The sequence below is a fragment of the Scyliorhinus torazame genome, chromosome 27, assembly GCF_047496885.1.
Source record: "Scyliorhinus torazame isolate Kashiwa2021f chromosome 27, sScyTor2.1, whole genome shotgun sequence".
Classification (NCBI taxonomy): Eukaryota; Metazoa; Chordata; class Chondrichthyes; order Carcharhiniformes; family Scyliorhinidae; genus Scyliorhinus; species Scyliorhinus torazame.
The window spans coordinates 3,519,512-3,547,347 of NC_092733.1; the positions used below are offsets into that span (position 1 = coordinate 3,519,512).

The following is a 27,836-nucleotide window of genomic DNA, read 5'->3' on the forward strand; positions in this document are numbered from 1 at the left end:
TGGACACTGATGAAGAGAAGGAACAAAGCAGTTGTTGTCCCATCTCTAGCTCAGGGCTGCTGAATTTGATTGTCATTCTATCCCATTACTATTTAAACCCCTCCTGTCCTGGGAATATTACCGTTACCTTGGGGTAGTGAGACTCTGAGGCACAGTCACTCTGGTCCATTGTGTCCAGAACTAAAATTTCAGCTCCACTGACACCAATGAAGAAACAAATTAGGATGAAAACCATTGGCTATTTTATTGTATAACAGGTCCAGCCGTAACCATGACATTACACAATTAATACAGACACTGACGAAAATTAACACCCTGACAAAACCAGTGCAGGAAGGTAATGTCACCTCATCCACTCTCCCCCCACTTTACCCACAGTCTAGCTTTACAGACTAACCAACTGCAGCAGTCATCCCGACAGCCTCCCCCCCCCCACCTCAGTCCCCGTCCAAACCAAATCACCACCACGGATCACCCGACCTCGTCAGCTGCTCTGTAACTATCCACAGGAGCTGGTGTGTGTAGCCCAGTGTCAATTCTCAATCCCTGCCTCCCCCACTCTCTGACCATCACTAGAAGGAGGGAAGGCATCTTTTGTGCTCACTTCTGCAATTTAAGGTTCAGTGTCCACTCTAACCACACATTCTCTTTGTAAACACTTTTGTTTCATGTCCAAAGTCTTGCCTCTGAACAGCTATGTGGACTGTGCGTCCTCGTTCAATCCAGGGACCTCTCTGCTGGTTGAGTCTGACCAGCCACGCCGCACGCCCCCTGTGAATCTAGGGCGGTCCCTCGCTGCAGCTGGGGGGGATTGAGGTGTCTGAGGTGAGGGATTTCCCAAAGCAGATACAGGGTGTGGGAAGGTTCCAATAACAGGCGCCAACCCACTGAACACATCAACTTCAAAATGTGAATTTGACCATTTCTGCAGCTGCAACCCACCTCGAGAGAGAGGGGGAGAGTGAGAGTCAGAGAGAGACAGGGAAAGAGAGACAGCGAGGGAAAGTGAGAGTGAGTGAGAGAAAGAGAGAGTGAGGGAGAGAGATTGATCCAGTTTGTCAGCTGCTCTGTGCCGTGGGTGAAACCGGTTTCAAATATACACAATGTAAAACCCTTCACCCCTCGCCATCGGTGACAGTTGAATGGAAGCTCAAGCTGACAGTGAGAAAGGATAGTGCTGGTCCACATCGCGGCGATCAGCATCTTGTACATACGACAGAGATCATCCCAGCGACACAGAGGAACGGAAATAAACGCTACATACACAACACAGACTGGCCTGCTCTCAGTTCCCCTCCTTCAGAAAGAAGTGCATCTTCTCATTAATCATCTTGCGCTCAGGGTTGAGTTTTTTCAGGATCTGAGCCAGCACGTTAACTGTCTGCTCACTGCTGAGGCCTGTCTTCTTGGTCTGAAACTTCTTCAGCAGATCCTTGGTGGTCATGGGTTTCCGGATCAGATATCGCCGCACGGCATCCTCTGTAAGCTGGATATCACTGCAGGAAGGGTGAATGGGGAAACAGAGTTAAACACGAGGAACCCACTGACAGGCAACACTGCCCCAGAACACCCTCACACACAGCACCCCCCACCCTCACACACAGCACCCCCCACCCTCACACACAGCACCCCCCACCCTCACACACAGCAGCCCCCACCCTCACACACAGCACCCCCCACCCTCACACACAGCACACCCCACCCTCACACACAGCACCCCCCCACCCCCCACCCTCACACACAGCACCCCCCAACCTCACCCCCACCGCACCCCCCCACCCTCACCCCCTCCGCACCCAGCCAACAATCCCAGTCAAATCATCTTCCTCACATCACAGCCACCACCCAACCCCCCCTCCATCCCGCTGACCCCTCCACCAACCCATTTACCCCCCCCACACTCCTCCCCCCACCCAGACCCCTCCCCCCCCCACCCACACCCTCACCCACGTCCCCATCCCACAAACACCCCCCTACACCACTAACCCCTCCCCACCCCACTAACCCCCCCGCCCCACTAACCCCCCCCACACCCCTCCCCACTAACCCCCCCACCCCACTAACCCGCCCCACAACCCTCCCGATCCAACTAACACCCCCACCCAGACCCATCCCCAACACCCCTCACGCACCTCCGCATCCCGCTGACCCCCCCACACCCCTCCCCACTGCGCTTACCCCGCTGACCCCCACCCACACACTGACCCCCACCCACAACCCTATCCACCCCCCACCCCCAGGCCCCAACCCATTCCCATCCATTTCTCCACTGTGTTTCCGGCACCACCCCACTCACCCACTGCTCGGTGTGGATTTTCCGGATTGGGGCTGTGGTGTGGATTTCCCGGATGCGGACTGCGCCCCGACGTCCATCTTCAGCCGTTTGGCCACTGGTGTTTCGGCAGAGCCGCCCTGCCGTTTCCCTGGGAATGAACAAAACGCTCAGGGGTCACTCATTTCTGCAGTTAGCCAGCCCCACAGACACCTCCCCACCCCCCAGGAACACCCCTCCCCCACCATTCCCCGGGTACTGACCCCTCCCCCACCATTCCCCGGGTACTCCCCCCTCCCCCACCATCATTCCCCAGGTACTCTCTCCCCCCCCCGCCATTCCCCGGGTACTCCCCCTCCCCCACCATTCCCCGGGTACTCCCCCCCCCATTCCCCGGGTACCCCCTCCCCCACCATTCCCCTGGTACTCCCCCTCCCCCACCATTCCCCGGGTAACCAGCCCCTCCCCCACCATTCCCCGGGTACTCCCCCCTCCCACCATTCCCCGGGTACTCCCCCCTCCCCCACCATTCCCCAGGTACTCCCCCCTCCCCCAACATTCCCCGGGTAACCAGCCCCCCCCCCACCGTTCCCCACCATTCCCCGGGTACTCCCCCCTCCCCCACCATTCCCCGGGTAACCAGCCCCTCCCCCACCATTCCCCGGGTAACCAGACCCTCCCCCACCATTCCCCGGGTACTCCCCCCTCCCCCACCATTCCCGGGTACTCCCCCCCTCCCCCACCATTCCCCGGGTACTCCCCCCTCCCCCACCATTCCCCGGGTACTCCCCCCTCCCCCCCATTCCCCGGGTATTCCCCTCCCCCATCATTCCCCGGGTACTCCCCCTCCTCCCCCACCATTCCCCGAGTACTCCCCCCACCCCCCACCATTCCCCGGGTAACCAGCCCCTTCCCCACCATTCCCTGGGTAACCAGCCCCTCCCCCACCATTTCCCGGGTAACCAGCACGTCCCCCACCATTCCCCAGGTACTCCCCCCTCCCCCAACATTCCCCGGGTAACCAGCCCCCCCCCCACCGTTCCCCACCATTCCCCGGGTACTCCCCCCTCCCCCACCATTCCCTGGGTAACCAGCCCCTCCCCCACCATTCCCGGGTACTCCCCCCTTCCCCGGGTACTCCCCCCTCCCCCACCATTCCCCGGGTAACAAGCCCCTCCCCCACCATCCCCTGGGTAACCAGTCCCTCCCCCACCATTCCCCGGGTAACAAGCCCCTCCCCCACCATTCCCTGGGTAACCAGCCCCTTCCCCACCATCCCCCAGGTACTCCCCCCTCCCCCACCATCCCCCAGGTACTCCCCCCTCCCCCACCATTCCCCAGGTACTCGCCCCTCCCCCACCATTCCCCGGGTACTCGCCCCTCCCCCACCATTCCCTGGGTAACCAGTCCCTCCCCCACCATCCCCCAGGTACTCCCCCCTCCCCTACCATTCCCCGGGTAACAAGCCCCTCCCCCACCATTCCATGGTATCCATCCCTGTGAGCCCTCCTCCAATGTCCTCTGGGTTCATTATCTTGCCCCATCCCTAATCCAGGGTATCTGGCCCCCGCCCTCGTTCCGCCCTAGTTACACCCCCCCCCCCCCGCCCGGAGCGTGTTCCGGTCAGCTGGACTTTCTGACCTTGTTCCAGCTTGCTTGCAGCTGCTTTGAGTGTGGACGAGGTGCTGATTTGCGGGGTGGGGGTGCCGGGGCGACTGTTCCCACGGGAGCTGCTGTTAGATCCTTTCCAATCTTTCTTTGGAGGGGTTTTCTTCTTCTTTGAACACAGAGGAAAAGAAAGGGTTAAAGTTGTGCAACCTCCTCGAGGATGGGGGGGGGGGGGGGGGAGAGGATGGGGGGGGAGAGGATGGGGGGGTCTGGGTTATGAAGTGAGAAACTCACCAACATGAAAAGGGCCGAGGCAGCTTCAGATTCAATGTCGCTCTCGTCTGAAGACCCCGATTCTTCGCTGCTGTCTGTGTGAAGCAGAACAAATAATCAAACCTCAACTCAAACCCTCGCACTGTGCCCCCTGACCCCACACTGAGGCACTGCCCCCCCCCCACAACTTAGCCTTAGTGCCCTAGAACTGTGGGATGGAGGGCTGGAGAAATCAGTAAAGACTCCCCCTCCTGATCATTACGCAGTGACCAATCTATTCTGGTGTGTCTGTGCAAGCTGTGTTGGGAAAATCAGCGCTTCACAAACAGTATTTCTATTTCAAAATTTGGAAGGACATTGCATTACATAGAACACACAGTGCAGAAGGAGGCCATTCGGCCCATCGAGTCTGCACCGACCCACGTAAGCTCTCACTTCCACCCTACCCCCGTAACCCAATAACCCCTCATAACCTTTTTGGTCACTAAGGGCAATTTATCATGGCCAATCCACCTAACCTGCACATCTTTGGACTGTGGGAGGAAACCGGAGCACCCGGAGGAAACCCACGCAGACACGGGGAGAACGTGCAGACTCCGCACAGACAGTGACCCAGTGGGGAATTGAACCTGGGACCCTGGCACTGTGAAGCCACAGTGCTAACCACTGTGCTACCGTGCTGCCCCTGGGAAGTCCTAAGATTGCAAGATAAACTGCGTGGGTTTCCTCCTATGCTGATTACAACAACGCATCTGTCTGGGTGGGTCTGTGTGCGTGTGTGAGAAGGGAGAAAGAAAGACACACATGTCTCCAGTAAGAGCATGGAGGGGCGGCACGGTGGCGCAGTGGTTAGCACTGCTGCCTCACGGCGCCGAGGTCCCAGGTTCGATCCCGGCCCTGGGTCACTGTCCGTGTGGAGTTTGCGCATTCTCCCCGTGTTTGAGTGGGTTTCGCCCCCACAACCCAAAGGGCAGCACGGTAGCATTGTGGATAGCACAATTGCTTCACAGCTCCAGGGTCCCAGGTTCGATTCCGGCTTGGGTCACTGTCTGTGCAGAGTCTGCACGTCCTCCCCGTGTCTGCGTGGGTTTCCTCCGGGTGCTCCTGTTTCCTCCCACAGTCCAAAGATGTGCAGGTTAGGTGGATTGGCCATGATAAATTGCCCTTAGTGTCCAAAATTGCCCTTGGTGTTGGGTGGAGGTGTTGAGTTTGGGTAGGGTGCTCTTTCCAAGAGCCGGTGCAGACTCGGGGCCGAATGGCCTCCTTCTGCACTGTAAATTCAATGATAATCTATGATTAATCTAGGACAAAGGTTCGGCACAACATCGTGGGCCGAAGGGCCTGTTCTGTGCTGTATTTCCTATGTTCTATGTTCTATGTTCTATGTGCAGGGTAGGTGGACTGGTCACAATAAATTGCCCCTTAATTGGAAAAAATGAATTACAAAGAACAAAGAACACAAAGAACAAAGAAATGTACAGCACAGGAACAGGCCCTTCGGCCCTCCAAGCCCGTGCCGACCATACTGCCCGACTAAACTACAATCTTCTACACTTCCTGGGTCCGTATCCTTCTATTCCCATCCTATTCATATATTTGTCAAGATGCCCCTTAAATGTCCCTATCGTCCCTGCCTCCACTACCTCCTCCGGTAGTGAGTTCCAGGCACCCACTACCCTCTGCGTAAAAAACTTGCCTCGTACATCTACTCTAAACTTTGCCCCTCTCACCTTAAACCTATGCCCCCTAGTAATTGACCCCTCTACCCTGGGGAAAAGCCTCTGACTATCCACTCTGTCTATGCCCTCATAATTTTGTATACCTCTATCAGGTCGCCCCTCAACCTCCTTCGTTCCAGTGAGTAATTGGACTCTAAATTAATTTTTAAAAAGGAAGAACACGTGCCTCGTCTGTCCAATCAGACAGCAGAGCCTGGTCTGTCCAATCAGACAGCAGAGCCTGGTCTGTCCAATCAGACAGCAGAGCCTGGTCTGTCCAATCAGACAGCAGAGCCTGGTCTGTCCAATCAGACAGCAGAGCCTGGTCTGTCCAATCAGACAGCAGAGCTTGGTCTGTCCAATCAGACAGCAGAGCCTGGTCTGTCCAATCAGACAGCAGAGCCTGGTCTGTCCAATCAGACAGCAGAGCCTGGTCTGTCCAATCAGACAGCAGAGCCTGGTCTGTCCAATCAGACAGCAGAGCCTGGTCTGTCCAATCAGACAGCAGAGCCTGGTCTGTCCAATCAGACAGCAGAGCCTCGTCTGTCCAATCAGACAGCAGAGCTTGGTCTGTCCAATCAGACAGCAGAGCTTGGTCTGTCCAATCAGACAGCAGAGCTTGGTCTGTCCAATCAGACAGCAGAGCCTGGTCTGTCCAATCAGACAGCAGAGCCTCGTCTGTCCAATCAGACAGCAGAGCCTCGTCTGTCCAATCAGACAGCAAAGCTTGGTCTGTCCAATCAGACAGCAGAGCCTGGTCTGTCCAATCAGACAGCAGAGCCTGGTCTGTCCAATCAGACAGCAGAGCCTCGTCTGTCCAATCAGAAAGCAGAGCATCATCTGTCCAATCAGACAGCAGAGCCTGTGAACTGATCGCACTGGATTCCAGCACCTTGTAGATATGCACACACCCCAATTGGGTGCGCATGCACACGTGCGCCTTGCGGGCACACAGTTGGAGAGTCCAGACACAGCATCAAAAAACACCAGGACAGGAAGACCGCTGGAAAAGGGATTCCCAATCTTACCTTTTTCTTCTTTTCTCTCTTGTCAGGAGCTGCAGATTTCTTCTCGTCCTCCTCCTCATCTTTCTCTTCGTTCGGTTTCTCCTCTTCACTCTCTTCACTGCTCTCCGATGCAGCACTCTCATCAATACCTGGGAAACACAATGGCGGCAAAATACAGAGGATGGTAAAAGTGAGGAGGGGGGGCGAGGGGAGGAGGACGCAAGGGGAAGAGGGGGGCCACGGGGCGAGGGGGCGAGGGGGGCAGGGCGAGGGCGAGGGGGGGGCCAGGGCGAGGGGGGGGCAGGGCGAGGGGGGGGCAGGGCGAGGGGGGGGCCGGGCGAGAGGGGGGCCGGGCGAGAGGGGGGCCGGGCGAGAGGGGGGCCGGGCGAGAGGGGGGCCGGGCGAGAGGGGGGCCGGGCGAGGGGGGGCCGGGCGAGAGGGGGGCCGGGCGAGAGGGGGGCCGGGCGAGAGGGGGGCCGGGCGAGAGGGGGGCCGGGCGAGAGGGGGGCCGGCGAGAGGGGGGCCGGGCGAGAGGGGGGCCGGGCGAGAGGGGGGCCGGGCGAGAGGGGGGGCCGGGCGAGAGGGGGGCCGGGCGAGAGGGGGGCCGGGAGAGAGGGGGGCCGGGCGAGAGGGGGGGCAGGGCGGAGGGGGGGCACCGGGCGAGGGGGGCACCGGGCGAGGGGGGCACCGGGCGAGGGGGGCACCGGGCGAGGGGGGCACCTGGGCGAGGGGGGCACCGGGCGAGGGGGGCACCGGGCGAGGGGGGCACCGGGCGAGGGGGGGCACCGGGCGAGGGGGCACCGGGCGAGGGGGGCACCGGGCGAGGGGGGCACCGGGCGAGGGGGGCACCGGGCGAGGGGGGCACCGGGCGAGGGGGCACCGGGCGAGGGGAGGCACCGGGCCGAGGGGGGCACCGGGCGAGAGGGGGCAGGGGGAGGGGGGCAGAGGGAGAGGGGGGCAGAGGGAGAGGGGGGCAGAGGAGAGGGGGGCAGAGGGAGAGGGGGGCAGAGGGAGAGGGGGGCAGAGGGAGAGGGGGGCAGAGGGAGAGGGGGGCAGAGGGAGAGGGGGCAGAGGGGGAGTGGGGCAGAGAGGGGGAGGGGGCAGAGGGGTGGGAGGGGCCGGGGGCAGAGGGGGAGGGGGGGCAGAGGGGGAGGGGGGCCAGAGGGGTAGGGGGGCAGAGGGGCCTCGGGCGAGGGGGCCACCGGGCGAGGGGGCCACCGGGCGAGGGGGGCAGAGGGAAAGGGGGGCAGAGGGTGAGGGGGCAGAGGGTGAGGGGGCAGAGGGTGAGGGGGCAGAGGGTGAGGGGGCAGAGGGTGAGGGGGGCACAGGGCGAGGGGGCACAGGCGAGGGGGCACAGGGCGAGGGGGCACAGGGCGAGGGGGCACAGGGCGAGGGGGCACAGGGCGAGGGGGGCACAGGGCGAGGGGGCACAGGGTGAGGGGGCACAGGGCGAGGGGGCACAGGGCGAGGGGGCACAGGGCGAGGGGGCACAGGGCGAGGGGGTGGGGCAAATGTGTCCATGAATCTGCCTGGAGACAGCCGGGGTCAGTATTCAAAGGGCCTCAATTGGTTTGCGTCTCTCCCCATAACGAGGTTAGAACGGCAGTTTAGATAATAATCAAGTGTGAATAGCTATGGAGGCAAAACAAATTAGAGATGATTGGGAAGGTCCCTGAGGTATACATATGTCAGTGTACAGTCAAAGAAGTTGATAGGGGCAGACAGCTGAATACACAGAAGACATAATCAAAGAACAACAAAGGTATAATTTCCCAGACCCTGAGGGAGCCAGAGAGGCATTTACCATCCAGCAGTCTCCGAAAGCAGACAGGCCAGATTCAAGCCACCAAGCTTGAAGGTCAAGTTTACAGCAAACAAGCCTCGAGATCTCAGAGCCAAGGCAGTGCAGAAAACCTTCGTAACAGCTGTTTTAAAAATATCTTTGTTGGACCAGGGAAATTATGTTTCTCAGATTGAGTATCATTCCTGTATTGTGGGGGAACTACAGCTGATTATTCAATTTGGATGTGTTTGGGTGGAGGCACTGTCTCTGTCTGCACGGTAGAAGATAATAAAAAATTTCCAAAACGACTTAATGCAGAAGAACTTGTGCAATAAACACCAGGGAGACAGCATTGAATAAACTGATGGGATTAAGGGCAGCTAAGTCTCCAGGACCGGATGGCCTGCACCCCAGGTTATTAAGGGAGGTGGCAGTAGAGATATTGGGTGCATTGGTTATGATATTTCAACATTCCCTGGATTCTGGAAGGGTCCCGGTGGATTGGAAACACGCTAATGTGACGCCCCCATTCCATAAGGGTGAGGGGCAAAAAGTAGGAAACTATGGACGGGTTAGCTTGACCACTGTGGTGGGGACGTTGCTGAATCAATCATTAAGGAGGAGATGACTGAACATTTGGAAAGACAAAGCTCGATCCATCATTGTCAGCATGGTTTTTGAAGGGTAAGTCACGCTGACAAACTTGTTGAGTTCTTTATGAGGACGTAACCAGCAAGGTGGATAATGGGGAACCTGTGGATGTGGTATATCTAGACTTCCAGAAGGCGTTTGACAAGGTGCCACATAAAAGACTGATCCAGAAGGTGAGATCGCAGGCGATTGGGGTAGAATCATAGATTGGATACTCAAGGGAGCTGGGCCGAGGAGCTGGGCCGAGGGACCTGGGCAGAGGGATTTGGGTGTCTTTGTTCATGAATCGCAGAAAGGCAGTACGCAGGTACAGCCGGTAATTAAAAAGGCAAATGGGATTTCAGCGTTTATTGCAAAAGGACTGGAGTATAAAAGTAGAGAAGTGTTGCAATTGTACAGGGTGTTGGTGAGACCACACCTGGAGTATTGTGTCCAGTTTTGCTCTCCTTATTTGAGGAAGGATGTGGGGGCATTGGAGGCGGTTCAGAGGAGGGTCACCAGATTGATTCCGGGGATGAAAGGGTTGAAGTATGAGGAGAGATTATGAGGAGAGATTAAACAGTTTGGGTTCATACTCGCTGGAGTTTAGAAGGATGAGGGGATCTGATCGAGGTGTTATAAAATACTAAATGGGATTGATAAAGTAAACATAGACCGAATCTTCCCCCTTGTGGGGCGATCTAGAACGAGAGGTCACAGATATAGGTTGAGAGGCGGTAGATTTAGAACTGAGATGAGGAGGAACTACTTCCCGCAGAGGGTGGTGATTTGGTGGAACTCGCTGCCCCTTAGCGCGGTGGAGTCAGAATCATTAAATGGTTTCAAGAAGGAGAAAGATATATTTCTGATTTTAATAAACAGGTTAAAGGGATTTGGGGAACAGGTGGGAGGTGGATTTGAGACCAGGAAGAGATCAGCCAGGACCTGATTGAATGGCGGAGCAGGTTCGAAGGGCTGAATGGCTGAATTCTGCTCCTAATTCCTATGTTCCTAACAGGGGCAGTCTTACTGAGTTCAACTATTATAGACATATTTCGCAATAAGGGATACGTCCTATATAGACGGTGTGTTTAGTAATTCATACATCTGAATGGTGTGAGAGTAGAGTCGTCCTGTTTATGGGTATTTGTGTTTTATTTACTTTAATAAACGGTCTTTAATAATTGTTACAGGGCGACTGTGCTATTTACCCTCACTGAGGTCTCAGTTGTCTCCTGACACCAAAACTATACACCCCCACAACCCGGTGTTCCTGCTGGGATACTCTCCCAGATAACACCAGGGAAATGGGCGGGAGATCCGGGGCGCGCGAGAGGATGGGATGTGATGGGGGTTGGGGGAGTGGTTGATGGGGAAGAGAGCTGTTGAAGAATGAAGCGGAATGGGAGCCTCACTCACAGCCTCCTCGCTGAAACAGTGTTCCTACCTCCCCACCCAGCTCTGTTCCCGTCTCCCTCACCCCCCCGCCCAGAACTCGTCTCCATCTCCGTCCTATCACAATGACCCTGCATCAGAGTGAAGGGCCAAATCGAGTTTCAAATACCTTTTGGTCCATCTTCTCCTTTATCAGCTTTTCCTTTCTCTTGTTCCTCATCATTATTGTCGCTGTAAACCAGACGGAGCAGCGTTTAGAGCGTAAACCAGACAGAGCAGAGTTTAGAGAGCGTAAACCAGAGAGAGCAGCGTTTAGAGAGCGTAAACCAGACAGAGCTGCATTTAGAGAGCGTAAACCAGACAGAGCTGCATTTAGAGAGCGTAAACCAGATAGAGCAGAGTTTAGAGAGCATAAACCAGACAGCTGCGTTTAGAGAGCGTAAACCAGAGAGAGCAGCGTTTAGAGAGCGTAAACCAGACAGAGCTGCGTTTAGAGAGCGTAAACCAGAGAAAGCAGCGTTTAGAGAGCGTAAACCAGAGAGAGCAGCGTTTAGAGAGCGTAACCAGAGAGAGCAGCGTTTGGAGAGCGTAAACCAGACAGAGCTGCGTTTAGAAAGCGTAAACCAGAGAAAGCAGCGTTTAGAGAGCGTAAACCAGAGAGAGCAGCGTTTAGAGAGCGTAAACCAGAGAGAGCAGCGTTTGGAGAGCGTAAACCAGACAGAGCTGCGTTTAGAGAGTGTAAACCAGACAGAGCTGCGTTTAGAGAGCGTAAACCAGAGAGAGCTGCGTTTAGAGAGCGTAAACCAGACAGAGCTGCGTTTAGAGAGCGTAAACCAGACAGAGCTGCGTTTAGAGAGTGTAAACCAGACAGAGCTGCGTTTAGAGAGCGTAAACCAGACAGAGCTGCGTTTAGAGAGCGTAAACCAGACAGAGCTGCGTTTAGAGAGCGTAAAAAAGACGGAGCTGCGTTTAGAGAGCATAATTCAGTGCCATGCAAACCTCCCCCCCCACCCCCGGCGCCATGCAAACCTCCCCCCCCCCCCCCCCCCCCCGGTGCAATGACCCAATGGAATCAACAGCTTCAGAATAGGTGCTGTAAAAACTTTGCAGAAATCGTAAACACTGCAGAAGCACGTAAATACAGACCAGATACCTTGATTCATCATCGGAAATATAATCCACCTCCTGTCCCTCGAAATCTCCATCATCGCTGTCTTCAAAGGCCTCGTCATCTGAAGCTTTCTTCTTCTTTTTCTTGGATGCAGCTTTCCCTTTCTTCGGGCCCTTGGCTTCTTTTTTCCCACATCCTGCAGGAGATAAAACCAACCACAGGTCAAACCAGTCAACCCAAAACAGTCCTGGCCTGGACACCGAGAGCCCATACTGCCAGAGAGGAGGAGGCAGCGAAATGAGGGGGCTGCCAGGGGGGAGGGGGCTGCCAGGGGGAGGACGCAGCCAGGGGGAGGACGCAGCCAGGGGGGAGGACGCAGCCAGGGGGAGGACGCAGCCAGGGGGAGGACGCAGCCAGGGGGAGGACGCAGCCAGGGGGAGGACGCAGCCAGGGGGAGGGGGCAGCCAGGGGGAGGACGCAGCCAGGGGGAGGGGGCAGCCAGGGGGAGGGGGGCAGCCAGGGGGAGGGGGCAGCCAGGGGGGAGGGGGGCAGCCAGGGGGAGGGGGCAGCCAGGGGGAGGGGGCAGCCAGGGGGAGGGGGCAGCCAGGGGGGAGGGGGGCAGCCAGGGGGAGGGGGCAGCCAGGGGGAGGGGGCAGCCAGGGGGAGGGGGCAGCCAGGGGGAGGGGGCAGCCAGGGGGAGGGGGCAGCCAGGGGGGAGGGGGCAGCCAGGGGGAGGGGGGCAGCCAGGGGGAGGGGGCAGCCAGGGGGGAGGGGGCAGCCAGGGGGAGGGGGCAGCCAGGGGGAGGGCGCAGCCAGGGGGAGGGCGCAGCCAGGGGTAGGGCGCAGCCAGGGGTAGGGCGCAGCCAGGGGGAGGGCGCAGCCAGGGGGAGGACGCAGCCAGGGGGAGGACGCAGCCAGGGGAGGACGCAGCCAGGGGGGAGGACGCAGCCAGGGGGAGGACGCAGCCAGGGGGAGGACGCAGCCAGGGGGAGGGACGCAGCCAGGGGGAGGACGCAGCCAGGGGGAGGACGCAGCCAGGGGGAGGACGCAGCCAGGGGGAGGACGCAGCCAGGGGGAGGACGCAGCCAGGGGGAGGACGCAGCCAGGGGGAGGGGGCAGCCAGGGGGAGGGGGCAGCCAGGGGGAGGGGGCAGCCAGGGGGAGGGGGCAGCCAGGGGGAGGGGGCAGCCAGGGGGAGGGGGCAGCCAGGGGGAGGGGGCAGCCAGGGGGAGGGGGCAGCCAGGGGGAGGGGGCAGCCAGGGGGAGGGGGCAGCCAGGGGGGAGGGGGGCAGCCAGGGGGAGGGGGCAGCCAGGGGGAGGGGGCAGCCAGGGGGAGGGGCGCAGCCAGGGGGAGGGGGCAGCCAGGGGGAGGGGGCAGCCAGGGGGAGGGGGCAGCCAGGGGGAGGGGGCAGCCAGGGGGGAGGGGGCAGCCAGGGGGGAGGACGCAGCCAGGGGGAGGGCGCAGCCAGGGGGGAGGGCGCAGCCAGGGGGAGGGCGCAGCCAGGGGGAGGACGCAGCCAGGGGGAGGACGCAGCCAGGGGGGAGGGCGCAGCCAGGGGTAGGGCGCAGCCAGGGGGAGGACGCAGCCAGGGGGAGGACGCAGCCAGGGGAAGGGCGCAGCCAGGGGTAGGGCGCAGCCAGGGGTAGGACGCAGCCAGGGGTAGGGCGCAGCCAGGGGGAGGGGGCAGCGGACGCAGCCAGGCGGAGGGGGCAGCCAGGGGGAGGACGCAGCCGGGGGAGGACGCAGCCAGGGGGAGGACGCAGCCAGGGGGAGGACGCAGCCAGGGGGGAGGACGCAGCCAGGGGGAGGACGCAGCCAGGGGGAGGACGCAGCCAGGGGGAGGGGGCAGCCAGGGGGAGGGGGGGCAGCCAGGGGGAGGGGGCAGCCAGGGGGAGGGGGCAGCCAGGGGGAGGGGGCAGCCAGGGGGAGGGGGCAGCCAGGGGGAGGGGGCAGCCAGGGGGAGGGGGCAGCCAGGGGGAGGACGCAGCCAGGGGGAGGACGCAGCCAGGGGGGAGGACGCAGCCAGGGGGAGGACGCAGCCAGGGGGAGGGGGCAGCCAGGGGGAGGACGCAGCCAGGGGGAGGACGCAGCCAGGGGGAGGACGCAGCCAGGGGGAGGACGCAGGCCAGGGGGAGGACGCAGCCAGGGGGAGGACGCAGCCAGGGGGAGGGGGCTGCCAGGGGAGGGGGCTGCCAGGGGAGGGGGCTGCCAGGGGAGGGGGCTGCCAGGGGAGGGGGCTGCCAGGGGAGGGGGCTGCCAGGGGAGGGGGGCTGCGAGGGGAGGGGGGCTGCGAGGGGAGGGGGCTGCGAGGGGAGGGGGCTGCGAGGGGAGGGGGGCTGCGAGGGGAGGGGGCTGCGAGGACTGCAGCATGTGCTGGTCACTCACGATCCTCATCGCTTTCCTCCTCATTTCTCATCCGAGCTCATTTCCAGGTCATCCTCCAGGTCGTGGATCCGGAGGTCATTCCCTTTCCGCTTACGATCCTTCCCTTTCTTTAGCTTCTCTTCCTCGTCATCCCCATCATCTCGATCCTGATCCTTCAACCTCTTCTGCAGCATGATGGTGAAATGGTTCATCACTTTGTTCCGTCTGAACAACCGGGTCCGTTGTGAGGGTTCCCATGGGTTTGAGAGGGAGATGGCCAGGGTCAGAAACAGGACAGGAAAGTGCAATGAAAACAATCTTCAAACTGTTGCTTTCCCCATCTCTCAGCTGTGCCCATGGTACTGGAGGAGTAGGGGTGGCCCTGTACCCCAGAGGTGACTAACTCTGCTCCCTGTGTGAGTCACTGTACAAACGTTGCTGAGATTTCACTCACAGCTGATGTTGTGTTTGGACACAGCTCTCACTGCGATGCAGACACACAATCCACGGCGTCTCTGGGACTCGGTTACATTAACTGGGTCAGGGGCATGAAGCTTCACCCAAGTCGCTCTGCAGGTTTTTGGCCCCATGACCCTGACGAACAAGTATTGACTCCCAATATCAAGAAAGTCTGTTAAAAATAAACACATCCCGAAAAACGAGGATGGCACCGAGTCCAGAGGTGGCGATCTTTGGAGTGTCGGAAGACCCGGGAGTCCAGAGGGCGAGAGGGGCTGACGTTTTGGCCTTTGCCTCCTTGGTAGCCTGGAGACGGATCTTATTAGCGTGAAGGGACTCGGAGCCCCCGAAATCGGGGGTGTGGGTTAGCGACATGGCCGAGTTTCTCAGGCTTGCTTCGTCCGGAGGTGGCAGCCGTCTATCGACTTCTTTGGGGAAAACTAAACTGTTAGCAGATACAATAAGGGGGAGAGGGGGGTTAGGGAATGAGGGGGTAGGCGGAGTTAGTTTAGTTTAGGTGGGTACAGTGGGAAGAGATGGACGGACATGGGAGTGTGTGTATAAGCTATGTTGGCGGGGTATGGTTGTTGGTTGGGGGGTGTTACTGATCCTGAATTATGGTTACATTTGTATTTGTATCTTGTTGTTATAAAACTATAAATGCCTTTAGAAAATGTTTGTTAAAAAAACCCACGAATGGATTTCATGCGATATCACCTCATCGCCAGTGGTGATGTCCTCCCCACTCCCCCTCGGGGCCTTACCCTCCCCACTCCCCCTCGGGGCCTTACCCTCCGCACTCCCCCTCGGGGCCTTACCCTCCCCACTCCCCCTCGGGGCCTTACCCTCCCCACGGGGCTTACCTTCCCCACTCTTCTTCAGCCTCCTCCGCTGTCAGCGTCTTGTGCTTTGCTACAGGGACAAAGTTGTACCAGGCGTTAACAGGAAAGGCTTCGAACGCGCCGTCCGGACACTGTGTAAAGATGTAGTAGGAGGCATTTTCAGTGACACCACCTTTCCTCTGGCCTTTGAACCTCAAGGAGTGAAAAAGGCAGCATTAGAGACGGCAGGGGCCTGTTTGCAGCCCCGCTGATCAGTCGATTCGCGTCACTTACTTACGGCCCGCTTTGCGTCACTTACTTACGGCCCGCTTTGCGTCACTTACTTACGGCCCGCTTTGCTTCACTTACTTACGGCCCGCTTTGCGTCACTTACTTACGGCCCGCTTTGCGTCACTTACTTACGGCCCGCTTTGCGTCACTTACTTACGGCCCGCTTTGCTTCACTTACTTACGGCCCGCTTTGCGTCACTTACTTACGGCCCGCTTTGCGTCACTTACTTACGGCCCGCTTTGCGTCACTTACTTACGGCCCGCTTTGCGTCACTTACTTACGGCCCGCTTTGCGTCACTTACTTACGGCCCGCTTTGCGTCACTTACTTACGGCCCGCTTTCCCGTTAACCCTCAGCAGCCACGGTTGGTCTTCAGGTTTAAACTCTCGGGTCACAATTCCAAACTTTTTCTTCCTGGATTCCTCCCGCAGCTTTTTGCCAAACTCGCTGCCAGCGCCAAATATCGGCTGCTCCTCTTCCTGGTAAATCTTCTTGTTACTCAGATCGCGTTCCATTTTAGCCTGAGAGAAAATGGGAAATTTTACAGAGCAGCTTCCCAACAAAGCCGGGGTAAATGATGAGAGGCAGTGTTGTGAACAATCCCTCTGCCTCTCCCACACACACAGTACTGGAGCCCCCTTTGCGGATAGTTCAGGAGAACCGACTTGTCTCAGGCAGATTGCCTCCCTCGCCCATTTATAAAACCGGTGTTAGACAAAGCCTCCCGCCCACATAGAAACATAGAAAATAGGAGCAGGAGGAGGCCATTCGGCCCTTCCAGCCTGCTCCACCATTCATTGTGATCATGGCTGATCATCCAACTCAATAGCCCAATCCTGCCTTCCCATATCCTTTGATCCCCTTCGCCCTAAGTGCTGTATCTAACTGCTTCTTGAAGACATACAACGTTTTGGCCTCAACTACTTCCTGTGGTAACAAATTCCACAGGGTCACCACTCTGGGTGAAGAAATGTCTCCTCATCTCTGTCCTAAATGGTCTACCCCGTATCCTCAGGCTGTGACCCCTGGTTCTGGGCACACCCACCATCGGAAACATCCTTCCTGCATCTACCCGGTCTAGTCCTGTTAGAATTTTATAGGTTTCTATGAGATCCCCCCTCATTCTTCTAAACTCCAGCGAGAACAATCCCAACCTAGTCAATCTCTCCTCATATGACAGTCCCGCCATCCCTGGAATCAGTCTGGTAAACCTTCGCTGCACTCCCTCGAGAGCAAGAACATCCTTCCTCAGAGAAGGAGACCAAAACTGCACACAATACTCCAAGTGTGGCCTCACCAAGGCCCTGTACAATTGCAGCAACACATCCCTGCTCCTGTACTCGGATCCTCTCGCAATGAAGACCAACATACCATTTACCTTCTTTACCGCCTGTTCCACCTGCATGCTTACCTTCAGTGACTGGTGTACGAGGACACCCAGGAGGTCTCGCTGCACATTCCCCTCTCCTAATTTATGGTCACTCAGACAATAATCTGCCTTCCTGTTTTTGTTACCGAAGCGGATAACCTCGCATGTATCCAAATTACACTGCATCTGCCATTGGTTTGCCCGCTCACTCAACCTTGTCCAAATCACACTGAAGGATCTCTGTATCCTCCTCACAGCTCTCCCTCCCACCCAACTTGGTGTCTGCTGCAAATTTGGAGATATGACATTTAGTTCCTTCATCTAAATCATTCATATATATTGTGAATAGCTGGGGTGCCAGCACCGATCCCTGCGGTACCCCACTGGTTACTGCTGGGGTCCCAGCACCGATCCCTGTGGTACCCCACTGGTTACTGCTGGGGTCCCAGCACCGATCCCTGTGGTACCCCACTGGTTACTGCTGGGGTCCCAGCACCGATCCCTGTGGTACCCCACTGGTTACTGCTGGGGTCCCAGCACCGATCCCTGTGGTACCCCACTGGTTACTGCTGGGGTCCCAGCACCGATCCCTGCGGTACCCCACTGGTTACTGCTGGGGTCCCAGCACCGATCCCTGTGGTACCCCACTGGTTACTGCTGGGGTCCCAGCACCGATCCCTGCGGTACCCCACTGGTTACTGCTGGGGTCCCAGCACCGATCCCTGCGGTACCCCACTGGTTACTGCTGGGGTCCCAGCACCGATCCCTGTGGTACCCCACTGGTTACTGCCTGCCAATTGATACACACAACTACATTATTAAACAGACTGAGAGAGTTGGCATTTTATAGAATTGAAAAAGATGAACAGTTAGGCTGGAGCACGGTTTTAGTTGGCAGGATGGAAACAGAGTTTTAATTCTGGTGTATATGAAAGATTAATTGAAATTGAGCCGGTCAGACAGCATCAGTGGTCCCCCCCCCTCACCCCCCTAACAACAGCACCACAGCCCCCTCTCTCTCCCAGAGTCTCTCTCTCTCCCTACTCCCTCAGCATATCCCGGTCCACCCCCTGCCCCTCTCTGCAGGTCTTACCTGAGTCCATGTGGAGAAGTTGATTTTATCTGCAGCATTGAACGCCATGATGTTGTGTTTCTTGGTGTTGTTCCTGGGAAGAAAATGTGTTTATGTTCAATGATCAGCCCACTGGACCCCAACACCCTCACCCTGCCCCTCACCCCGACACCCACCCCTCACCCCGACACGCCCCCCTCACCCCGACACGCCCCCCTCACCCCGACACGCCCCCCTCACCCCGACACGCCCCCCTCACCCCGACACCCACCCCTCACCCCGACACCCACCCCTCACCCCGACACCCCCCCCTCACCCCGACACCCACCCCTCACCCCGACACCCACCCCTCACCCCGACACCCACCCCTCACCCCGACACGCCCCCCACCCCGACACCCACCCCGGTCCCCCCCCTCACCCTGCCCCTCACCCTGACACCCCCCCCTCATCCTACTCCTCACACTCACACCTGCCCCTCCCCCCCCACCCCCCTCACCCCGACACCCCCCCCCCTCACCCCGACGTCCCCCCCTCACCTCGACACCCCCCTCACCCCGACACCCATCCCTCACCCCGGCCCCCCCTCTCACCCCCCCTCAAACTCCCCCCTCACTCCTCACCCCGACCCCCCCTCACCTTGCCCCCCACCCTGACACCCCCCTCACACTCACACCTCACCCTGACACCCCCCCTCACTCCCCCCCTCACCCTGCCCCTCACCCCGACGCCCCCCTCACCCCGACCCCCCTCACCCTGCCCCTCACACCGACACTCCCCCCTCACCCCAACACCCCCCCCACCCCGACACGCCCCCCCCCTCACACTGCCCCTCACCCCAACACCCCCCCTCACCCCAACACCCACCCCGACCCCCCCTCACCCTGACACCCCCCTCATCCTGCCCCTCACACTCACACCTGCCCCTCACCCCCCCCCCACACCGACACCCTTCCCTCACCCCGACACCCCTCCTCACCCCGACACCCCCCCCTCACCCCAACACCCATCCCTCACCACGAAACACCCCTCACCCCGACACCCACCCCTCACCCCGGCCCCCCCTCTCACCCTGCCCCTCACACCAACCCCCCCTCACCCTGCCCCTCACACTCCCCCCTCACCCCGACACCCACCCCTCACCCCGACCCCCCCTCAACCTGCCCCTCACACTCCCCCCTCACCCCGACACCCACCCCTCACTCCCCCCCTCACCCTGCCCCTCACCCCGACGCCCCCCTCACCCCGACGCCCCCCTCACCCCGGCCCCCCCTCACCCTGCCCCCCACCCTGACACCCCCCTCACACTCACACCTCACCCTGACACCCCCCTCACCCTGCCCCTCACACCGACCCCTCCCTCACCCTGCCCCTCACACTCCCCCCTCACCCTGCCCCTCACACTCCCCCCTCACCCTGCCCCTCACACCGACCCCCCCTCACACTCCCCCTCACCCTGACCCCCCCTCACCCTGCCCCTCACACCGACCCCTCCCTCACCCTGCCCCTCACACTCCCCCCTCACCCTGCCCCTCACACTCCCCCCTCACCCTGCCCCTCACACCGACCCCCCCTCACACCGACCCCCCCCTCACCCTGCCCCTCACCGCGACCCCCCCTCACCCTGCCCCTCACCGCGACCCCCCCTCACCCTGCCCCTCACACTCCCCCCTCACCCTGCCCCTCATCGCGACCCCCCCCTCACCCTGCCCCTCACACTCCCCCCTCACCCTGCCCCTCACACTCCCCCCTCACCCTGCCCCTCACCCCGACACCCCCCCTCACACCGACACACCCCACCCTCACTTTCCCCTCACACCGACCCCTCCCCTAAACTCTTCCCCCTAGTTCTGGTCTCCCCCACAAGGGCAAACATCCTCCCATCATGCATCCTGCCCAATCCCCACAGCAACTTAAATGTTTCAATCAGATCACCGCTCATTCTTTTAAACTTCAATTGAAACAGGCCAAACCTGTCCAACCTTTCCTCAGAAAGATAAACTGCCCCTCATCCCAGGAATGAGCTGAACTGTTTCTAATTATATCCTTTTTTAAACAAGGAGAGCAGACTGTACCCGGTATTCCAGATGTGGTCTCACACAGGCCCTGTACAGCTGCAGTAAAACCTCCCAACTTTTAGATTCCATTGCAATAAACACCAACATTCTCTTTCCCTTCCTATTCACTTACTGTACCTGCAAATTAACCTTTTGTGATTCATGTGCCAGGACGCCCAGATCCCTCTGTACCTCAGAGATCTGCAGTCTCTTTCTATTTAAATAATTTGCTGCTTTTCTAATCTTCCCGCCAAAGTGGACAAGTTCACATTTTCCCATCCCATATTATAAACCATCTACCAAATGTTGCCCACTCACTTGATCTGTCTATATCCCTTTACAGACTCTCTACCTCCTCTTGACAACTTACTTTCCTACCTAACTTGGTGTCATTGACAAATTTAGCTTCCATTCGGTCCTTTCATCTAAATCACTGACACAGAATCACAGATTGTAAACTCTAAATAGTGCAGGTCCCAGCATTGCCCCCTGAGGCGCACCCTTTGGGGGAGGCAATGGTGCAGTGATATTGTCACTGGATATTAATCCAGATTCGGGGACCCGGGTTTGATTGTTGTAAAAACCCATCTGGTTCACCAATGTCCTTTAGGGACGGAAATCTGCCGTCCTTACCCGGTCTGGCCGACAAGTGACTCCAACATGTGTTGACTTTTAAATCATAGAATCCCTACAGTGCAGAAGGAGGCCATTCGGCCCATCACATCTGCACTGACCCCCCCAAAAGTGCACCCCACCTAGGCCCAATCCCCAGCTCCGTATCCCCTGAACCCCACCTAACCATTGGACCCTAAGGGGCAATCAGGTGGCCTAAGTTTTCTTCTTCATGGGGGAGAGCGAGGTGACGTCTGGCCTGGGGGGGGGGGGGTTGAGTGAGTGAGTGTGCGGGGGAGGACAGTACACGACACTGATTAAGTGTGTGGAGTTGAGTGCGAGCGTCTCTGCCTTACGCCCACTTGCACACAGGGTGATTATCTGCTTCAGTACGAATGCTACACGCATTGAAATACAGAGCAAACCATCAGCTCCAACTGAGAAAAAGCTTCCTGATTTAGAGAAGATCTTTCACCAGTGAATCCCAAATCATTCACCTGCTTTTGCCCACCTGTTGGCTATTGCTAAGCATGGAAGTAATAATCAGAGTCTCTTACTTGGGGACACGGACTGTGTACTCGGTCACTGCCTGGCTGCTTGAACCCTGTCAAAGAAAAAAGCAGCGTGGTCAACATGTGACAAAACACAGACTCAGCCTGTGTCAGTGATGAATGTAGAAATCTCAGATATATTGTATTGTATGTATTGGTGCAGTCAGGGTTAAAGCCTGGCTCGGTGTGCGTGTGTGTATCTGCTGCAGTACAGGCTACTCAAACTCCTGATTTAAAAGACTTGTTGGGACAGAATCAGGCAGCTTTTACGCCTCCGCAATCGCGGTTTCCCTGCCCCATGGGAGTGAGGAAGCGGCTGAATGGTTATAATGAGGGCAGCACGGTAGCACAGTGGTTAGCACTGTTGCTTCACAGCGCCAGGGTCCCAGGTTCGATTCCCGGCTGGGTCACTGTCTGTGCGGAGTCTGCACATCCTCCCAGTGTGTGCGTGGGTTTCCTCCGGGTGCTCCGGTTTCCTCCCACAGTCCAAAGATGTGCAGGTTAGGTGGATTGGCCATGATAAATTGCCCTTAGTGTCCAAAAAGGTTTGGAGAAGTTATTGGGTCACGGGGAGACGGTGGAAGTGAGAGCTTAAGTGGGTCAGTGCAGACTCGATGGGCCGAATGGCCTCCTTCTGCACTGTGTGTTCCATACTGTTCACGGCTCAAGAAAGATTCAAATGACTTTGATCTTACAAATTTTATACAGATTTGTCACTGCCATAAAACTAAATCATGTGGTGAATGGAGCAACAGGGCCGAGAGGCTGTGTTAAAGCAGGTTAACTGCTCAGGAACAATGGGATTAGAGTGTTCAGACTGCCCAGCGTCACTCTCTGTTATTGAAGGGAGCACACAAGCTACAGCCTCGCATGGCTCCCAGTTTATTTGACAGCGAGCCTGGATTACACATCTTCTTCAATAACTGTCAGGGTGCGTTTACAGGGAGACACTGTCTATACTCCAGCAAGGGTCAGATTAGAAATAAACTGCTGGGAAAGGTCAGCAGGTCTGGCAGCGTCTGCGGAAAGGGAATCAAAGTTAACATTTTGAGTCCAATGCGTCTCTTCAGAGCCCGAAACAAGAACCATATGGACTCGAAACATTAACACTGCTTCTCTCTCCACAGACGCCGCCACCTGCTGGGTTGTTCCGGCATTGTCGGCTTCTATTTCAGATTTCCAGCATCTGCAGTATTTTACTTTGGGTACTTTTTAAAAGGTGATAGTTAATTTTAATTGCGGGGCGACTCCGGGTAAAGTGGGGCTGGAATTCACCGCACACCGGCCCGGGGGGGTAACAATGTGAAAAGGAAACATTTGCAGAGTGGGAGTAATGGGATTAATAATAATAATATTAAAAACCTTTTATTGTCACAAGTATAAAGTTACTGTGAAAAGCCCCTCGTCGCCACATTCTAGCGCCTGTTCGGCTAAGCTGGTACTGGAATTGAACCCAAGGCTGCAGGCCTTGTTCTGCATCACAAACCAGCTGTCTAGACTAGTTGTTTAAAGGGCCAACACAATCCTCGATGGGCCAAATGGCCTCCTGTGCACCGATTCGACCAGCTCGGTGACTGATGGCTACATATGAAATCTTTCCACACCTCAGCCGACACATCAGACACCAGGACACAATTCCTCTCAAACTGTTCAAAACTTCAGCAGTCAAGGGCATTCAGCCTCTGATCTCCGGGTAAGCGTTCTCCAAGGCGGCCTTCAGGACCCGCGACAACGCAGAATCGCCGAGCAGAAACTTATAGCCAAGTTCCGCACACATGAGTGCGGCCTCAACCGGGACCTGGGATTCATGTCGCATTACATTCATCCCCCACCATCTGGCCTGCGAAATCCTACCAACTGTCCTGGCTTGACACAATTCACACCTCTTTAACCTGGGGTTACCCCATCTCTGGATCTGTAAAGATTTAATCACCTGCTAATGCTCGCATTCCAAGCATTGTTTGGCATCTTTGAATTTGTCTATATATGTGTTTCTGGAACAGACCTCTTCATTCACCTGAGGAAGGAGCAGCGCTCCGAAAGCTAGTGACATCGAAACAAACCTGTTGGACTTTAACCTGGTGTTGTAAGACTTCGTACTGTGCTCACCCCAGTCCAACGCCGGCATCTCCACATCATGTTCAAAACTACCCATCCCATTTCAAATAACCCCTCACTTACCAGATTTGTCATAATTGCGAGTGTTTGGTCAGTGTTCTGATTGGGTCTTGTTTAGATTCTGGAATAGGAATGAAATAAGGTGAACAATCCACAACATCCTCCTCATTCCCCTGTATCCGGGATAAGAACCTGGACTTGGGACTGAGGCACAACTTTGAAATTGACACAAGACACAATGTGGGAGATGTAACAAACAAGGAGGCAGCAAAGGCCTTAAAACACGGCAGTAGATAGGCTGGGGGAGTGGCTAGAGGCTGGGGGAGTGGGTAGAGGCTGGGGGAGTGGGTAGGGGCTGGGGGAGTGGGTAGGGGCTGGGGGAGTGGGTAGGGGCTGGGGGAGTGGGTAGGGGCTGGGGGAGTGGATAGGGGCTGGGGGAGTGGGTAGGGGCTGGGGGAGTGGGTAGGGGCTGGGGGAGTGGGTAGGGGCTGGGGGAGTGGGTAGGGGCTGGGGGAGTGGGTAGGGGCTGGGGGAGTGGGTAGAGGCTGGGGGAGTGGGTAGAGGCTGGGGGAGTGGGTAGAGGCTGGAGGAGTGGGTAGGGGCTGGGGGAGTGGGTAGAGGCTGGGGGAGTGGGTAGAGGCTAGGGGAGTGGGTAGGGGCTGGGGGAGTGGGTAGAGGCTGGGGGAGTGGGTAGGGGCTGGGGGAGTGGGTAGACAAGGCAGAGGAAACTGAACTCAGAAAAGTAATACATTCTTGACGGGCAGGAACAGGAAGAGGAGACAATACAAGTCAGATGGCACCGTTTCAATAGTGTGCAGGACCAGACAGACCCCACTCAACACAACAAATAGAAGCAGGGGTCGCCCACCGGGCCCTTCAACCCGATCTTAGCTGATCTATTCCGGCCTAAACTCCGTTTCTGCACCATTACCCCAGAGCCGCGAGCTATGGAATATTTATCCACCATCACTTTAAATATTTCTAATGATCCAGCTTCCGCTACCCTCCTGGACACAGAATTCCAGAGATTCCCCACTCTCCGGGTCAGAGAATTCCAGAGATTCACCATCCTCCTGGACACAGAATTCCAGAGATTCACCTCCCTCCGGGACAGAGAATTCCAGAGATTCCCCTCCCTCCGGGACAGAGAATTCCAGAGATTCCCCATCCTCCGGGACAGAGAATTCCAGAGATTCCCCATCCTCCGGGACAGAGAGTTCCAAGGATTCCCCACCCTCCGGGACAGAGAATTCCAGAGATTCCCCACCCTCCGGGACAGAGAATTCCAGAGATTCCCTATCCTCCGGGACAGAGAGTTCCAGGGATTCCCCACCCTCCGGGACAGAGAATTCCAGAGATTCCCCAACCTCCGGGACAGAGAATTCCAGAGATTCCCAACCCTCCAGGACAGAGAATTCCAGAGATTCCCCGCCCTCCGGGACAGAGAATTCCAGAGATTCCCAACCCTCTGGGACAGAGAATTCCAGGGATTCCCCATCCTCCAGGACAGAGAATTCCAGAGATTCCTCGCACTCTGGGACAGAGAATTCCAGAGATTCCCCACCCTCCGGGACAGAGAATTCCAGAGATTCACCTCCCTACGGGACAGAGAATTCCAGCGATTCCCCTCCCTCCGGGACAGAGAATTCCAGAGATTCCCCATCCTCCGGGACAGAGAATTCCAGAGATTCCCCACCCTCCGGAACAGAGAATTCCAGAGATCCACCTCCCTCCGGGACAGAGAATTCCAAAGATTCCCCTCCCTCCGGGACAGAGATTCCCACAGAGAATTCCAGAGATTCCCCACCCTCCGGGACAGAGAATTCCAGAGATTCCCCATCCTCCGGGATAGAGAATTCCAGAGATTCACCTCCCTCCGGGGCAGAGAATTCCAGAGATTCCCCACCCTCTGCGAGAAGAAATTTCTATGCATCTTGTTTTAAATGATCAGCCCATTATCTTGTACCTCTGTCCCCTGATTCGAGACTCTCCCACTAGAGAAAACATCTCACCATCTACCCTGTCAAGCCTGTGTTTGAATGAGGTCACCCCTCACTCTTCTAAACGCCAAGGAATACAGTCCCAGAATATTTAGTCTCTTGGTAGGACACCCTCCTCATCCCAGAAATTAGATTGGTGAATCTCTTTTGGACTGCCTCCATCCAACGTTACTATATCACTTTTTAGGTAAGGGGACCAAAGCCAAGCAGTATTCCAGGTGAGGCAACAACCTGTACAATTGCAACAAAACCTCACTATTTTTAAATTCGAACCCCTTTGCAATCAAGGCCTAAATTCCATTTGCCTTCTTAATTACTTGTTGCACCTACCTGCAAGCTTTTTGTGATTCATGCACTAGAATATCTAGATCCCTCTGTACTTCACTCACCTGCAGTCTTTCTCCATTTAGATTATAATCTGCCTTTTGATTCCTCCCACCAAAGTGTATGATCTCACACCCATATTATGTACCGTTGCAGAATCACAATATCCTCCTCACAACACGCCCTGCCACCTATTTTCGTATCATCGACAAATTTGGAAACCTTACATTCTGTTCCTTCCTCCAAGTCATTAATGTAAATAGTGAACAATTGCAGCCCAAGAACCCATCCCTGTGGTACTCCAGTAGTTACATCTTTCCACTCTGAAAAGGACCCATCTTTTCCAACTCTCTCTTTTCTATGTCACAGCCAGTTTTCAATCCATGCCTACACACTTCCTCCAATTCCACGGGCTTTTAATTGATGCACCAGCCTCTTATGTGGCACCTTATCAAATACCTTTTGGGAATTTAAATACACTACATCTACAGGTTCCCCTCCTTCTATTCTCCCTGTTACATCCTCACAGAATTGGAGCAAATTTGTCAAACATGATTTACCATTCATAAAACCATGTTAACTAGGTTTGATTATATTCTGCTTCCCTAAATAATTAGCTATTTCCTCTTCGATCATTGACTCCAGTGTCTTGCCAATAAGAGATGTTGAACTAACTGGCCTAAAGCTCCCTGCCTTCTATCGTTCTCCATTTTTGAACAAGGAGTCACATTGGCTTTTTTCCAATCTTCTGGTATCCTCCTGGAATTTAGCGAGTTATGGGAAATTTCAACCAATGGGTTCATATCTCTGCAGCCTCTTCCATTAAAACCCGAGCGTGCAGTTCATTGGGTTCTGGCGACTTGTCCACCTTGAGCCCTTTTGAGTTTCTCTGATATTTGTGATTGGGATTTTTGTAAGCTCTACCATGTTATTTGAAATCAGCCCGATATCTTTTTTTTTTTTTTAATGTTTTTATTCTCCATTTTCACATTTTCCTTCAAAATTTACACCCCACCCACAAACAGTAAACGGTAACAAATACAAACGATCCCATCCTCCCACCACCCCAAACAACGGCCCACCTGTCAATATATGCATCCAATAAAACAAACCCTCCCACGGTGGCAACAAAAAAAAAAAAGGAGAAAAAGGAGTCCGGGACCACCCATGGTCACCATTACCCTATAGAGTCCACTCCCCCTCCCCCCCCCCTACACTCAACGCCCTCCAGCCTCTGAGAGAGTACCGTACATGATACCCAAGAGTTGTACAACCCCCCCCCTGCCAAAGTCTCCAGCTCCTCCCGTCCACTGCCTCTTGTAAAACTCCTCCTCCCAACCTCGGTTCCTTCCCCCCAACTTTCCACCCCGGCTAGACCACTCGGACCCTGTTCTGCCAGGCTCCGACGGCCGCAGCCTCTCCCCCCACCTCACTCCCGTTCACTGGCCGGCTTTAACCGGCCAGCGTGGAGGCCCCCGCCCGAGTAGCCCATCTGATATCTGAGGGATATTTGCAATATCTTCCACAGTGAAGATTGATGCAAAAATGTATTTAGCATATGCGCCGTTTCGGTTTGCTGTTAATTAATTCACCGGCCTCGTTCAGTAGAGGTCCCACGTTTACCGTCGCCACCCTCGCCAGATTCATATATCCACAGACACCTGCTGCTGGATGCTGACCGCTCCCGGTCTCTGCTCCTCACTCTCTCTCCCACTTGGATTTTCAGTTTAATAATTCCTCCACCTTTGTTAAAGAGGATTTTGCCTCTTTCTCTTTGGGATAAACTCCTGCTGAGTTTTATTGACAACTCTTCCCAAATACCATCTCCCTCACACAGGCTGAACACTCGGGTTTCGGGCCTGTCACCTTCACCCGCCGGCAGATCAATAAAATCACCGAATAACCGCCCGAGAGACAACCAACCTCACCGGAAACCGGTCCGACCAGCAACCCCGTCCCCACCGGAAACCGGTACGGCCAACGATCCAGTCCCCACCGGAA

At 56.7% G+C, this 27,836-nt stretch overlaps 1 protein-coding gene across 1 annotated transcript; it reads right to left on the bottom strand.

The window, feature by feature from the left end:
• Positions 1–219: 219 nt before the first annotated feature.
• gtf2f1 (general transcription factor IIF, polypeptide 1) lies at positions 220–27,742 on the bottom strand. Its single transcript, XM_072490793.1, is given in 15 exon segments — positions 220–1,496; positions 2,297–2,423; positions 3,914–4,046; positions 4,175–4,250; positions 6,901–7,027; positions 10,856–10,917; positions 11,840–11,993; positions 14,183–14,207; positions 14,209–14,386; positions 15,484–15,654; positions 16,061–16,254; positions 18,196–18,268; positions 21,400–21,446; positions 23,575–23,632; positions 27,432–27,742. Coding segments are annotated over 14 exon segments (1,590 nt in total). The 5' UTR covers positions 23,587–23,632; positions 27,432–27,742; the 3' UTR covers positions 220–1,285.
• Between the last annotated feature and the right edge of the window lie 94 nt (positions 27,743–27,836).